At 34.6% G+C, this 16,000-nt stretch overlaps 1 protein-coding gene across 2 annotated transcripts; it reads left to right on the top strand.

Annotated features, from left to right (window-relative positions):
* Positions 1-180: 180 nt before the first annotated feature.
* LOC105424543 (intermembrane lipid transfer protein VPS13A) lies at positions 181-15,938 on the top strand. 2 transcript variants are annotated; one of them, XM_011634828.3, is made up of 50 exons: positions 181-531; positions 632-739; positions 817-943; positions 1,139-1,301; positions 1,380-1,588; positions 1,696-1,870; positions 1,958-2,442; positions 2,559-2,780; positions 2,850-2,962; positions 3,040-3,248; positions 3,337-3,621; positions 3,687-3,983; positions 4,043-4,175; positions 4,276-4,506; positions 4,567-4,706; positions 4,784-4,881; positions 4,970-5,169; positions 5,248-5,427; positions 5,506-5,695; positions 5,771-5,940; positions 6,028-6,411; positions 6,488-6,654; positions 6,728-6,983; positions 7,117-7,183; positions 7,300-7,628; positions 7,847-7,985; positions 8,055-8,344; positions 8,437-8,608; positions 8,693-8,887; positions 8,969-9,442; positions 9,513-9,667; positions 9,732-9,934; positions 10,046-10,385; positions 10,472-10,684; positions 10,760-11,236; positions 11,356-11,625; positions 11,797-12,141; positions 12,201-12,389; positions 12,646-12,780; positions 12,860-13,011; positions 13,073-13,241; positions 13,317-13,507; positions 13,584-13,770; positions 13,841-13,972; positions 14,280-14,397; positions 14,507-14,630; positions 14,710-14,776; positions 14,840-14,985; positions 15,213-15,339; positions 15,670-15,938. In XM_011634828.3, the coding sequence occupies exons 1-50, from the start codon at positions 391-393 to the stop codon at positions 15,802-15,804; spliced, it is 10,224 nt and encodes a 3,407-aa protein (XP_011633130.2). In that variant the 5' UTR covers positions 181-390; the 3' UTR covers positions 15,805-15,938. The 2 variants fall into 2 exon arrangements, with proteins under 2 accessions (XP_011633130.2, XP_088935445.1); XM_089079319.1 differs by lacking the exon at positions 15,670-15,938 and adding an exon at positions 15,446-15,643.
* The last annotated feature ends 62 nt before the right edge of the window (positions 15,939-16,000 follow it).

Below are 16,000 nucleotides of genomic sequence, written 5' to 3'. Positions count from 1 at the left end.
GTTGAATTATTTTCGATTCGAAATTTGCTTGTAAAATTTAAGCTGTTTTTTTTTTAATTGAATTTCTTGCACAATTCAGCTAAGAATAAAAAATCGTGATCGAAGTTGTGTCGTAACACGTCAATCAGGTGCAAAAGGTGCAGAATGAGCGCGGACGGAGTTGTGTCTCGCGCGGCGACGGAACGACATAACATTCAAGATCAATAAGGATTGCGACGGCGTCGCGCATGACAGAATTATTTTGCGAATTGCAACAATCTCAAGGAGGTTATGACGATGACTGGGGATCAGGTCGGTCCCATATGATCTCGCCGTCTGGCTCGCGTAATAAATTAGAAAGCGGCATCCCTGCTCGCGGTCCTCCACGGACGAACGACGACGACGGCGACGATGTTCGAAGGGGCGATAGCGGCATTTTTAAACCGCCTGCTGGGCAGGTACGTGGAGGACCTGGATACGGAGCAGTTCAATGTCGGTATTTTCTCCGGAGATACGTGCCTCACCGATCTGAAACTGAAGCCGGAGGCTCTGGTACGATTTTCTTTTTTCTTTTTTCTAATAATTCAGAGATGATAAAGAGAATGTAGAATATAACTGAATATGTGCATATATGAGACACTTATGTTTGCAGTATCAACTGGGATTACCTATTAGAGTAGAGATCGGCTTGATAGGAAAAATTATTTTGAAGATACCATGGTCTGGACTCTTCTCGCAGCCCATTGTGATATGCATAGAGGTAGCCAACAATTTTTATGATACATCACGATAAGATGTGTTAAAATAATGATACAAATGTTTCTTCATCTTTTTAAGGATGTATATGCAGTAGCAGTACCTGCATTATCTGGTCCATATGATCCAGAAATACAAAAACGTCTAATAAGAGCGGAAAAAAAGAAGATACTTGAGGACCTTAAGGAAGATGAAATATTTAGAACTGGTAACTAAATATTTCTATTTTTCAATATTTTGTTAGTAAAATGCTTCATTGAGAGATTTATCTTATATATACTAGGATTTAACATCTATGTAAATTTATATATATGTTTAACAAAATTTTGCAATTGCAAATAGTAATAACAATCTTTAAATAATTTTAATTGTGTTTAAAGTAATACTGATTTTTCTAACATAGGTTTACCTCCTCAACTATTTGATAGTCTATTGGCATCAGTTACCAAGAACTTTCAGATTACTATAAATAATGTACATATTAGATACGAAGAGAAAATATTGCGCAACTTCCTCTGTGCCTGTGGTATATGTATACAAAGTATATCAATAACGACTACAAACAAGTAATTCATTAATGCATATTGTCATATTTCTCCTAATTGTCTATGTTCAGTATTATCATTAGAAATGATAAATTCCAGCAAATGGAAGCCTGGAGTGTGTGCTACAAACTCGCAGACGGTATACCAGCTTATACGCGCGGAATCGCTCAGTGTGTACATGGATCACGACACTGAATCCTGCATAAATCTCCAGAGTAATTGGGACATGTCCAATCTGCTTGCATGGAAAATCATGATGCACAGAGCCTTACAGACATTTGGAATGAAAAACAAGGAGTTTCAATTTTGTACGTTTCTAAATTACAAAGTCAATTACAGAATATCGATCGCTATCTTGAAGAAATATCATTTCAAATTCTGTCTTGATTTTAACGAAAATTTTTTTTATCACAAGTGTTGAAGCCCTTCACAGCCAAGATCAAAATCATCATACATAAAGGCACAGAAACTCAAGCTTCACGTATGCTAGTCGATATTGTTCTGCAGGATGTAGCAATGCAATTATCCGAAGCGCAATATGCCACGTTCTGTCATATTCGTGACTCTTTGCTACGTGCGACTGTTAATAGGTAAATTTACAAATTCTATATTTTTTTTGTTTTAATATGCATTTTTAATAAATTGATAAAACCTATAATCAAAAATGATATCTACAGGCCGCATGCTAAATATCGTCCTGAGAAAAGCGTGTATGAAGAACCGTCATCCTGGTGGAAATACGCGTATAATTTCGTTTTGAATCACTACATTAAACCGTACACTTGGTCTCACATAGTCGGACACAGAAGAAATTACAGAAAATACAAAGACGCGTGTATCCAAAGCTTGCAACGGCCAAACGACACAGAGCTAAAGCTGGATCTGCAAAAGCACGAAGACAACTTGACAATATTAAATATAGTGATTGCGAGAGAGCATGCTAAGCAAGAATTGAGAAATAAGGATATCGAACGAGAGTGCCAAATAACAACGAGTCCATCAAAAGATGTCAGTGCGGAAACCATATTATCGAATAATGACGAAGCAGAAAATATAACAAATCAATGCAATAAAGACGAAAATCAAAAATTATTTGTAACAGGTGTAATAGACAATTCATCCGTTTCAAAAATAAAATCGGAGAAGATCCTAAAACAGATCGGTAAATATATTTGAGTTGCCTTTATTACACAATAATATCAATCAACAGAATATTATAAGAAATAGTTAAAAAAAATCTATATTGTTTTTCTGAAGAATCCTTTTATTTATTTGCAGATTATAAGTTAAACTTTACTCTGGCGAATTGTTGTTTGAGCCTTTTAAGTAAAGGCAAAGAAATGCTAATTATAACCATCACACAATTTTTGACAAGTATTGAAGCACGGCCTACATTATTAGCTTTCAAGATATCTGCTCGTGCTGAAAGTTTTGTAATCGAAGCTATATCAATCGATGGGGATTTGTTTCCTCTTATTACAGTGGATAATGTATTAACAGGTAATGCGTTTATCTCTATAACAAATTTAAAAGCTATTATGGAAATACTAATGATTATATGTGTAATAGGGAATGTGTCCACATATTTTTTGGCAATAGATTTTGAGAAGAATGGATTAAATATGGATCCTATTTTTGAAATATCCTTAAAGCTAGAAGCTATTGAAGTGACCTATCATCATGTAATACTTTTATATATTAGTTCAAACAATCTTCCAATCATAATTTCTGTAAACCTTACTTATAAATCGCTTTTCAGTTTGCTATGGTGGAAATTATAAATTTTTTCAAATTTAATACCAATTACCTTCATGATACGATTCGCGGAGCATACAGACTGTGGGATTGCGTAAAAAGAAAATATTTGAGTTTTGTGGACGATATCGTCTCACAAACATTAAGGATCAGCTTCAAAATAGACATTAAAAGTCCATATATTATATTTCCTGAACATGGATCGATTCAAAAGTACGTTTGCTACATATTATATTTGTAGGATTAGAAAAAAAATGCGTATATAAATATCGATTCATATAAATTTACATCTTCTTTATAGAGGAGGACATATACTTGTTTTGGATCTTGGTAATATAACACTGACCAACGAGCTTCAAGCAACGAATTTGCAATTGGAGGATGCCACTCTCATGGAACTAGAAGAATTACTTTATGATAGACTCAACATGACATTCTCTGGTGCGCAAATTTTATTTTGCCATTCGGGTGATGATTGGCGCTCGGCAAGAAAACGGAGTGATTCGGAGTATCATTTATTACCTAAATTGCAAGCAAACATAACTCTGTCATACAGTATTAGACCCGAATATCGTCAATTACCACGGTAATATACATATTTACATCGCAATACTTTGTTTATATGTCATTTTAACAAACAATATTTTACAGGACAAAACTTAACGTACATATCTCTAATGTAAAGTTTAATCTATCAGAAAATAAACTGCGATTAATGGCGCATTTTCTGAATAAATTGCTAATGCTGTATGAAAATAACATTGAAAAATATAAGGCTACCTTGATAAATTCGATTTCCGGTCGAAAATCAAGTATTATTTTTATTTCCACGAAAGAATTGATAAAGATACAATCTAGTGTATGTTTATCATCTGTCACAATGATACATAGCGGTTTTAAACCTGTTATCAAGGAAGTTGTAACTAATAATGTACCCAAACTTGACAGGTAATGATAATGTATAGATATTAAAACATTTCGATAAAGTAATTTTAATTTTTTAACAGAAGCGTCGTTTCTTCGGAAGTTAGTGAAGAGGATTTAGAATTATTATCAAAAACAATTAACTTATCCGGATTCGACGACAATATATCTCCGTGTAATCACATTAATCTTTTACTTCGGTTTGCTATAGGAGAGGCAAGTAAAGTTTTATTTATTCATAATTTTATTAATTCATAATTCCATATTTCATTGTGCTAATAAATGTGCTATTTTATTATATTGATTTGAAATTTAGTTCTCCGTAAATCTGGAAGATGTAGTGGATAGTCGAGAACAGCCTTATTTGAATTTGAGATTGCACACCGTGTACTATGAAACGGCTATAATGGAATACGGTGTTGCCGTTCAATTTGGGATTGGATCGATTTTTCTCATTGATAAGACAAACGCAGGCGTTACCGGATCGTATCTGGAATTGATATCCACTGATGAGTCCTATGAAGTCCTCGTTGTGTCATACCGCAAGGTAATTTGTAAAGATATTGTCTGTCTCGAATTAATAAATACTCACCGATTTTTTTTTCAGGTTAAATCAAATTGTCCCGATTTCAAATCACACTTTAAAAACATCGAACGCTCACTGGTTGTGAATTTGCTGAATATTAACATAAATTTTCATAGATTCGCATTATTGAAAATAAAGGATTACTTGCATAAATTTCAGGCGTAAGTAGAACAATCTTACATAAAAAAAACCAAGTTTTAAAAATCTATGAAAAATGATAATTTGATTATTATTGCAGTGCGTGTCAGGGTACACTTTTATTTAAATACGCCGAGAAAATATATAGTAATATTATGAAACGAGAACAGAAAGATATTGATCCACCTATCCCACCAGGTACAAATATTCGAATACAAAATATAAAATAAATTTTTTCTTTTAAAGAAAAAAATATCACTTAGTTTATTTTATAATATTTTTTCAGGCGCCATCAAACTGAATTATTCAACCAGGCTCAGCTCATTAGTGTTGCGATTCTGCGACAAGGACATAGATTTAATGGAAATTAAGATTTTGGGTTTCGAAAATGATTGTATCTATAATGCGAACGAAAGAATGGTGTTGCGTGCGCATCTTAGGAACATACTCGCTGAAGATTTAATTGATGATACACTTTATTCCAAAGTAATTATTTTGAATAACATGTATAATACGCATACGTTTATATATACATATATTTTTTTTTTTTCATTTTATTTGAAGATTTTGATGACCGACGAAGATAAGGTTTTTGATCTAAAATACGTGAGACACACACCAAGATTATACAAATGCTCGGATATCGATACAAATCAAGATGACGTGATGTCGGATGGCACCTTCAAGCTTTCTATTGGGCGAATAAATTGCGTGATTATTTCTAAAATTCTGTATGATTTACTGGTATATATTTACGGTATATATTTATGCCTAATGTTTGTATTGTCATGATATCAATATTCATTTCTACTATTTTTGTAGAATTTCATAAGACCGTTTACTTCCGCATATTATACGCGTTCTTTATATTATATGAAAAATAAATTCATCGGAGGAATTGAATTATTCAAGAGGAGCGCAACAAAATTGCATATTTTCATTGATATACAAGGGCCTACTTTTTTACTGCCACAAAAGAAGGATGCCCCGAGTCTTTTAGTTTTCGATACAGGTGAAGAATTATATATATTCGAAGTAAATACAATCACATATCGATGGAAAATTCTTTTATAACATTTATTTTCAGGCATATTATCGGTAGAAAATTTTTTTAAGAATAGCGGACAGTCAATACAATCGAGCAAGGCGAGTGCTAGTGATAGCAATCAATTAATAATTGATAATATTTTGGTAAAATTGAAATCCATGACCGTATCTAGAGCTATTATGACTCTGACACGAGATTTAGAAGTACAGGTGAAATTAAATATTTTAATTGATTTTTAATTGTAATAGATTATTACAAATTAAAACTGAAATAATATCACGTAGATACAATTTTAGGAACCGATTATCGAACCTATACAAATTCAATTTGATATCAAGAGAAAAACCGAGTACCGTAGCATTATTGAATTTCAAACTTACGGTTTATTCAATGTGCAAGGGGCAATTGATATCGTAAATATAAACTTGAGTCAAAGGGATCTCAAATCCCTCATATCGGTGTGGCAAGATAATATTTCAAAGATACCATTATTTAAGAAAATTGGTGAGAACGAAGATAGAATTCTAATGCAAAATATCCAAAAGAATGCCAACCATGACGATGTTATGGTTAAAAAGTTGGAAAACTTTTTAACGCATAATGAAACAGCATTATGCGAAGTCAACATCAAGCTTACGTTGGAGGGCTTGCAATTAAATCTATTTATGGATACAGAAGAGGTGTGCACTTTTTTATCTAAATTAATGTTCGCTCGAATATATTTGATTCTATATATTTTAAATATTATTTTTATAGGTATTAAGCTCTCCTGTGCGCGATTTAAATCATGGTTTGTGCAAGCTAAGCTTCGGAGAAACTATAAATACTTGGGACTTTTATAGTGATAAGAGTTTAAAAATGAAACTATCTCTGCAAAGTTGTTTATTGCAGGATACTCGTAAAGACTCAGTTGTTGAGAAAAAGTACCGTATCATTCGTTAAGAGTTAATAGAATAGTTAATAACATTGAGAGTCACAAATTCATTTCTGTTTTAGGATAATACAATCGCCGGCGATATCGTTAGAAAAAAATTTGGAGTCTTGTATTTCTGTATCGATGTCTCCGATTGTCGATGTCACATATAGCCGTACTCAAGCAGAGGAGAAATGTTTTGACGTTCTTATTCAGGATATACGAGTTAATTTATCTGTGCCTTTCTTAATGCACTTGGGACGTTACTTTTTGGATTCCTTACCTGGTGAACAGATAGAGAAAGGGATCATCAACCATGGATATGATAACAATCAAATGGTAAATATAAATCTATTCAGACTAATCAGTTTATTTAAAAATATTAGCAATATTCTACATTAATTCTAACTAAAAAAATCTTTAAATATTAATAATTAAATTAATTTTATACATTTATTTGATTTCAATCAAGAACCGGAATGTTTTAAATGCAGAAATTGACAAATTAAGTCACTCTCAATATTTTAAGGAGCAACCAGGTAGTTTATGTGCATGTTGTATGCAAAAATCGTTTTCTCTTATTTAGTATTGTATATGTGAAAATTCGCAAAATCTTCGATGCAGAAAACAACATGAATAATTCTAATGTGTTTAGGTACGTCTATATCGATTAGAATTCAAAAGCCAGACATCTTTCTATTCGGTGACTTAGAAAAGAGTAACACGCATATGATACGAATGCAAGCGGAAATCTTTATTGAAAGTAGTAGACATAGTCGATCTTCCTCGATAGTCTGTACCCTGACCAATGTCAATGCCAAGACTAAAGGACAAGGAAACTACGAATCTCCGTGCTGGTTGTTACGTCCTTGTGATATAGAACTCTGTAAGAAAAAATTATCATGTGGTAATGAAGAAATTACTGTTGCTATAAATAGTGTTAATATACATCTATCAGCCGAAGTGGTTCACACCTTCATCGATGTAAGTTATGTGATTTAATGTAATTTTTGGTAATTTTTCTGAAATAAATCTATAAAATAATATAATAATATAAGAATATAATAATATTTAATAATTTATTATTTTATTTGCGATAATTTTTAATCGCAAAATCTAGAATCTAAAATAAAACCTATATTCATATTGATATTTATTAAAAATTATTCAGTGAATTAATTGTATTAATATCTGTATTCCAGATATTGAATGAAGCGTCGACTTTTCTGAATAGCATTAATTCGAAAACAAACGACGGTAATAATCAGAATGCAAATGTACACAATAATCTTTGGACACCAAAGAAAGTTTCTAGTATACCATATAAGAAAACGGATGAAGGTAGATATCTCGCATACATCACAGATATATTATATTCGTATTTTTTTTTTGTTTGTGCGCTTTGTTTAGGTGATACGGAGCTGCATCGTCGCCGTGGTGATCATGTAATATTCAACTTGAGACCAGTACTAATATGTTTACTGTTGGAAATGGAGTATGCCGTGGGAAGATTTCCAGTAATGAAGATGGAAACCGTCATTACCAGTACCATCAACGATTGGCGTAACAATTTCCACCTTGAATCCAATGTAAAACTTCATGCATTTTGCTACAATAAAGCTCGTCGAAACTGGGAACCGTTTGTGGAGTTTTGTACGAAGGACGACGTTAACTATAAACCATGGGAATTTACTATCAAGGTTACTAATATTATCTGCACCGCACGTATTTAATTATTTACCGATTGTTTATTCAATGTAATTTTATATTGTCCATAATTTATTTTTTTCAGACATATCGAGGTGAAGCGAATATGATTAACTCCAACTGGACGGATCCTTGTCACTATATAAAGCAAGACCCAGTAAAAACGAGAAAGAAAGATATGCAATACAATGAGGAGGATACCACAGATATGACATTTATCGGACCTGACGCTGATGCGGTTTCGATCACGAGAAAAGGTAAAATTATTCATCTGCCAATCACATATAATTATTATTTAATATGGATTATTTAATAAACAGAGATGTCTCTTTAATAAACAGAACCTGAAACTTACATTACGTGCGAAGATGAATCCGACACGGATGATGATGAGAGCGATACAAAATTAACGCGGATTTCAAATTATTTATTTAATAGTAATAGTAACAGTGACGATGAAGAAAGCGATTCCGATGACTCTAGTGCAAATGAAGACGAAGAATTTGAATTGATACTGGATTGTAATCCCGAATGTTGTACGTAAATTCAAAGTTTCGCATGTTAAATCTCAATTATTTATTTATTAATATTAATGATTTAATACATTTTTTACACAGGTAATCCGGTCACGCGTACGCCGACAAAAATGAATCTCTCCGCGCCGTATATTATTTTTTATTCAGAGGACAAAATTAACATTACCATAACACAAGACATGATCGCAACGTGCAACGCGATTTCGAACGCGTTCACACAAGCGAGGGGTGGGATTCCATTTGTGCCCATTAACACGCGGGAGTTAACTGTAGTAAATGACATAGGTCACGCGAGTCGAGTGGAGCTGCTTGTTCAAGAACAAGTTGACGGGAAGAATGTCACGCGTGTCGTAACCGCGCACAATTTTCACGATGGAAGTTCTCCAGTCAGCGCGCCTAGCAGTCCTGAGAATGAACAAGTGGATCTCACAAGTCCCCAGTGGACCGGCAAAGAAACTACCATAGCCGTATCGAAATGCGAAGTATTCCCCGTTGACTCGCCGGTATACGTCTACAAATTGATAACCGGCGAACTCCTTCGTGTCATCTTCGAAGGTAATTTTTGGCAAATACATCTCAAAAGTCAAATAAATATAAATGATCAATCTTTTTATTTTTGATATAGGTTTTGAAGATGTGTTGGTGTATTGCCCGAAGAAAGAAACGCGTAGTCTCGTATCGCTTCGTCCAGTGAGACACGAAGTTCGCTATTACTTGATGATAGAAGCATCAATAAATAGTTATCTGCATCGTACGATTTGCGTGCGATCCCCATTGCAGGTAATGCTTGCTAATCTATTCGCTTTGTGTCGATTTTATCTTGCACCGTTTGTATATGTTTCAGTTTCGAAACGAGACCTCGTACGCATTGGGACTTTATTACAAGAAAGCGGTAGTAGACAAATTGGGTCTGACACTAACTGGTGAAACTATGAATCCTTTCGATCATAATGTGAGAATGGCGATCATAGAACCTGATGCAATTTATAACATTCCCTTGTATATCGCTTATCATTGTGCGATACATGTTCTTCCTGCATATCTAGAGTGAGTAAAACTCAAATATCACGACGGGAAATATCACGGCAGAGTGTAAACGTATTTACAATAGAATATAAAACAAGATAAAATATCTATTAACGAATGCATTATCTATAGGAAGTACCAAGTCAGTGACGAAGGGATTTATTGGAAAGATTTGAGGGGTACAGCAAATGCATTTAAAGATGTGTGCTGCGAGGCGAAAGGCGACAATAATCGTAATGTATTCTGTGTCAGGGCGATATGTACAGAACTCCCGTTAACGACTCGTCCTTCAGGCTGTCAAGTGCCGAATTATCTGATAAATATCGTACCACCCGTTATTTTTAATAATCAGCTACCCTTCGTCATCGATGTCAGTATACCTAGTATTAATTATGAGGTGAAAATCGAACCTGGAGAAAAAATAAACATGCACTCTCTGAATCATAACAGTAACGTGCAGTTTGTTTTCAAGGTATATACAATTATTTGAAAGAGATTAATTATGAATGTATTTCGCTGCATCGTTTAATTACATAGTGTCCCAATAACTTTATACAGATACACAACTATTTAGGCACGTCTTGGATGGGTGCGGTAAAATTGAATATGAATCTAGAGCGCAAGTTCGTGTTAATGTCTACAGATAGCGAATCGGACTTGACAAAGCCCTTTTTGCTATGCTTAGAATTATGCAAAATTCTAAGTTGGAACATCATTATACAGTCGCAGTACTGGATAATAAATAAGACCGGCTTGCCATTATTTATTCAGGTAACCTAATTGACGATTCGGTTTGGTTCCTACGACAATAAATACTTGATTTATTATATAATATTCTCCTTTTAGGACTGTCACTCTCATATAACATATGAGATGCCGGAGGAGGAGTTAATGGTATTTTCCCAAAAGAACAATAAAAAGAGCATGGTGCGATTGAGAGCTCATCAGTCCGAATGGTCAATGCCGTTTGGACTAGACGGGATCACGTCAATGTCTCTGATTGTTTGTCGCGATATCGAACGTGGACGAAAGTATCAAATCCTAACAGAGATAGAGAGCTCTCGTTTGTCTCCAATTTTTACGAAAATCATAACGTTCCTGCCATACTTCTTCATCTGTAACAAAACTAAGAGGGCCTTGAGATTCATGGAGGAGAATGAGGAAGCCGATCTCTGGAACGATCTCTTACCCGGGCAAGAGATATCGTTTTGGCCTGCTACTGAGTCTTTGAAAATGAGAATAAAATGGAGAAACAGTCAGTTAGTTTCGCAACACTTTGATATTACGCACACAGGCAAAACTGTGCTAAGAATGGATAACGGGGTAAGATAGAGATACATGATCGCTAATTATAACGGATCGCGAATGGTCTTTAATTCAGAAGAATTTTATTTAATTCATATCATAACTTAAAGACTTCATAATGATTTTATAATTTACAGTCAGCACTGTGCGTAAAGATTGAAGGCGGCGTGAATACTCCGTACCGCATAATGTTTCGGAGACATGTCGCCGGTGACATACCTGTGAGAGTGGATAATCTTTGCGACAAGCTGTTTTTGAAGCTGAATCAAGTTGACTTAGGCCAAGTCGCTCTGCTCAAACCATTCCAAAGTTTGCTATATACTTGGGACGATCCTACTCAGACTAGAGAATTGATTTGGAATGTTTATAATAATAACGCGATCGGCTACACAGCGCAATTCGAGACGGTAAAAATATCTCTATTATCAACTTTTAGTTTCAAAACATACAATTTTGATTAAATTTTCTGATTTGCATTCTTTGATTCTTGTAGATGACTAATTTTTCAATGTAATTTTTAAAAAGAGTTTCAATCTTTGCACAGATTTATTACTTGTCTCACTTGTGTCTATTTTCAGGATGGCTGCGGACATGAAAAAGTGTCCTTTATAACCATTGAACGACGTCATAGTACGTCTCACTCTTCTGTCACTCCTAAATCGCTGGCGAATACAAAATCGTGGTCAGAAGACACGAGTGGAAATCATGTTCCTAGTGCCGAGTCTGACGCAAAATCGCAATCGTTAGAGCATGTGCACCAAGACCAAGCGGAGGTTTATTGGGTGAGCTACATGGAGGGTGAGCAACGCGTATTGCTGTTCACGCAGCACGAAAGTGTGTACCTGAAAGCGAAGAGCATCATCGATTCCGAGGCGAGCAAGAGAGAAATATTCTTATCAATCGCAGCTATTGGAATCAGCGTTGTAAGTGAAAAGCGATCGCGCGTCATCATTTTGATTGCTATACAAGATTTTTTTCATAGGTTGTACAAGAATCTAATCTTCATAATGCCAGACGAGAGTTACTGTATGCCAGTGTGATTGACTCTGCCGCGCATTGGGAGCTTTATTTTAGCAAACGATGGAGGAGTCTGTCGTTAGAATTAAGCGCCTGGCTAGAAAATAAATACACGAATTCCGCAAAAGGGGCACAACTGGAGAATTTCATTGATGTATGATTTGTCTTATGAAATCTTTATGAAATTGCGAACATTTTTGCATTAAATATTTGTGAGCTTTTACAAAAGTATAAATTCCACACATACATTTTATTAAATTACAAACGTTAAATTAAATATAGAATGTATCTCGCTAATTCAGCATCAAAAGAAACAATTTTTTTATGTACTATACATTGTGTTTATTTTTTCTTTTTTTCTTATCAAAGATGAATTAATTATTCATCTCTAATAGCTTTTTCTTTTACAGGTTGATTTTACGAAAATGCAGATGACTAAACCGTTTTTCGGCAAACTGCGAAGGACGTACTCGCCAAGTATCTGGTTGCATTGCAGAGAATCCACAACGCTTTGCTACTTGCAGGGATATGTTCATAGAATACAAGTATATGCATACATTATAGAATAAGCATATTTGAAATATATTCATGAAATATACAATATATACAATTTCCGTCTTATAGATCGATAATCAGTTGAACGAAGCTGTTTTTCCTGTAGTTCTATACCCGAGTATGCAAAAGACTTTTGTGAATTATACTGGAAATCGCAGATTAAAACATTGCTTAGAGTTCTCATATTTAAAGCAATGCAAATTGAGGAGCACTATTTACAAGTGCGTATGCATAAATGTATCGCTCGTTGATATCTTATAATTTTTGAATGACCTTTTTCAGAGGAATATCCGTCATTATCAGAGAATTCAATTTGAATCTAGAAGAGGCCTTTCTCTGTTGCCTGATAAATTTGATACCCAAAACACCGGAAACCAAGCATTCCATCGCTGCAAAACTTAGGAGAGACGTGTCCAATATGCGCGTTCCTTCAGTTCGCAAAATTAATAACGTAATGTCTAATCTTACGTCTGATATATATGTGTCATAAATACGTGAACTATTAAATGATTTGCATGTATCGTAGGACATGAATGGCAAGAAGGATTTAATAGAGCAGATATACATCTCCCCGATGGTGTTGCGCTTGAAATTATTGGCCAACACAGACGGCTCTAACGCGCGTAATTTCAGCAACGTACTCGGTTATCACAATGTTCTTCGATTTATCTTCGAATACGCGGAGAAGGGTACGTTTGAGAGGGATGCTGAATTTCGGTGAGTGATTATGAAATTGGGAGACGTACAATAATGCAAAATAAATCTCATGATTTTCTCATTATTTCTCTTTTAGATTGCCTGGCTATCGAAAGAGTTTCATTGCTGTAAACAGCGAACGGTTTCTCTCGCACCTTTCGCGTGTTTACGTGGCGCAAATTATGGAGCAGTTTCACGTATTGGTGCGCTTAACTACTGTCCTAGGAAATCAGTACGGCTATAACTTTAAGTCGCCAGGATGCAATTTCTACGATCCAGATTTGGTGAGCGAGCGAAAATGCGAATGACTAATACATCTTTCGTTTGGGACACTAATTCACGACGATTTTGCAGTTGCTGTTGTGCGGAGACGAATCTGCGGAGAAGTTGGCACACGAGGTCGCGTGTGAACTGGGATACGTTACGCCCGATGGTATACAAGCCTCATTTTTAAATGGGCACGATGCTCACACGCTACATTACAAGGTAAACGTAAGCTAAGGCCGAAGTCCATAAATTAATTAATTGAAATAGACTGCTTCTTCTAGCTTTAATGAAAAACTTAACAAGTTAATTTAACTATTCTTATTTGCAATCAATTTAAGTTTCAGTATTAATTAGTGTGATGAAAAAGATTAAGTCCTCAATTTCTAATAAAGATAATAGAAATTTAATCATCAGTAAAAAAAAATTCGATTTGATTCTTAATATTTGTAGTTGAAAATATTTGCTGGAGCGTTTTATGTAGTATGATTATAAAAGTTGATCTATCTGGTTGGACATTTCATTCTAGATGAAGGATACGATTTATCGGAATCCAGATGTGCCACCTTCAGTATTTTTGGTCGATCATTCGTTCGCTATGGAGATCGAGTTAGAAACTTCCGGTTTGATTACTACGTCAACAAACAGTAAGTAGATCGTGGCATAATGTACAAATGTAAATGAGAGCATTGCATGTATTTATTAATTCGCTTAGTATTACCATTTAATTTTCGATTAATTGATTGTAAATGATAGGCGTCCATCGAGAAGAATTAAGATATTTCTTCAAAATGTTGGGGAAGAAGACATCCGTGCTGTTTCAAGTGGATAATTCTTGTTCGAAAACTTATTCAAAAGTAATAGCGGACATAATAAAAAGGTATTCGCGTTATCAAAACCATTTTCTCTGATCGTGCATTAACGGCATTTATCTTGAAGGTGAATTGCTTATCTTGCAGGGCACAAGAAGTGGGGCACAATCTCGTATCCAGAGTACGATTACCGCGATATATCAACCCGCATTTCGTGAGTATTATCGGTACAATGATTTCTTCTTCTGTGTCATTAACGATTAATGTCGTTATTCAGGGCGTAGAGTCATTCTCGACGCACAAAGCGAAGGGGACATACTTATTGAATGCTATAAGTAAAGGTCACTGCGTTCAGAATGATTCTTATTGGGGACACGCTGCGCTTCATAGCGACGGAAAATGCATCACACTCGTATCTTTGCAGTAAGTTTAATTACAAGGTGTCTCGGATTTGTATTTTATCTCTTAATCGATTTGATGCGAGAAATGACTAGTTAGGTCTAGGACATCTCGTTCAAGATAAATCGGATGCATGTATCTAATACCGTGTCTTTAATATCAAGGATAAAGAAATAAGAATAAAGCTATTATTACGTTAATTTCCTCGAATTCAGAATGTAAAAAGAAATAAATTCTTGGGTTCTTTCTAGACGGATATACTACATCGAGAAAGGAAGTTCATGGGGCTCATGGAATGTGAAATGGACCTTAGAGACTAATCAGTTGCTATCACCACCAACTATTGCTAAGAACAAGCTTATTTTACACATAACAGAGGTAACTGTTTGAGCTTGTCTCAAGAGCCATTTTAACACATTTGCATTATCTAAATATAGAGAATTATTGTTCGCGCATTATCATGTTAAACAGATTTGCATTCTAGGTTTAATATCAGGATATTCAGCAATATGAACAATAAAAATTATAAAACATGTCATCAAAGTATCATCGAAATCCAGTTGGTCTTTACCTAAAAAATTATTAAAAATTATGAGAAATTTTGTTTTTCGAAACGATCAAACAAGATCCTAGTCAAGAGTCAAAATGGCACTATCAATTTAATATTAATCAATGTTTATTAAAGATCATGTTAAATATTATTCCTAGAACGATGAAGAGACGTCGTCGTCTATGGTAGACTGGTACGTGGAGAGCGAGGTCGCGGACATCCTGGAATGGCTGTGTCGCAAGATGAATAACGCAATGATCCTGAACATGGAAAACAGCATATGCTCCAAATGAAAATTCAAAGTTCATTGACGAGATCATCGTGAGGAGGAAACAATGAACGAGAAGGATGAAGAGATCAATGTATTTACATATTTAGTTCGGCGTAATAAAAGTCTATACGGTGAATGCAAAAAAAAAAAGGAAAAGACGCTACATATATCTCTCTAATGCCCTACACTCTTTTATTATTATCATCATTATCATATCT

Source organism: Pogonomyrmex barbatus, unplaced genomic scaffold (assembly GCF_055798465.1).
Source record: "Pogonomyrmex barbatus isolate J1 unplaced genomic scaffold, ASM5579846v1 scaffold3, whole genome shotgun sequence".
In the NCBI taxonomy this organism is placed as follows: Eukaryota; Metazoa; Arthropoda; class Insecta; order Hymenoptera; family Formicidae; genus Pogonomyrmex; species Pogonomyrmex barbatus.
Note: the sequence above shows the minus strand (reverse complement) of the source record. Positions and strands in the feature narration are given on the sequence as shown.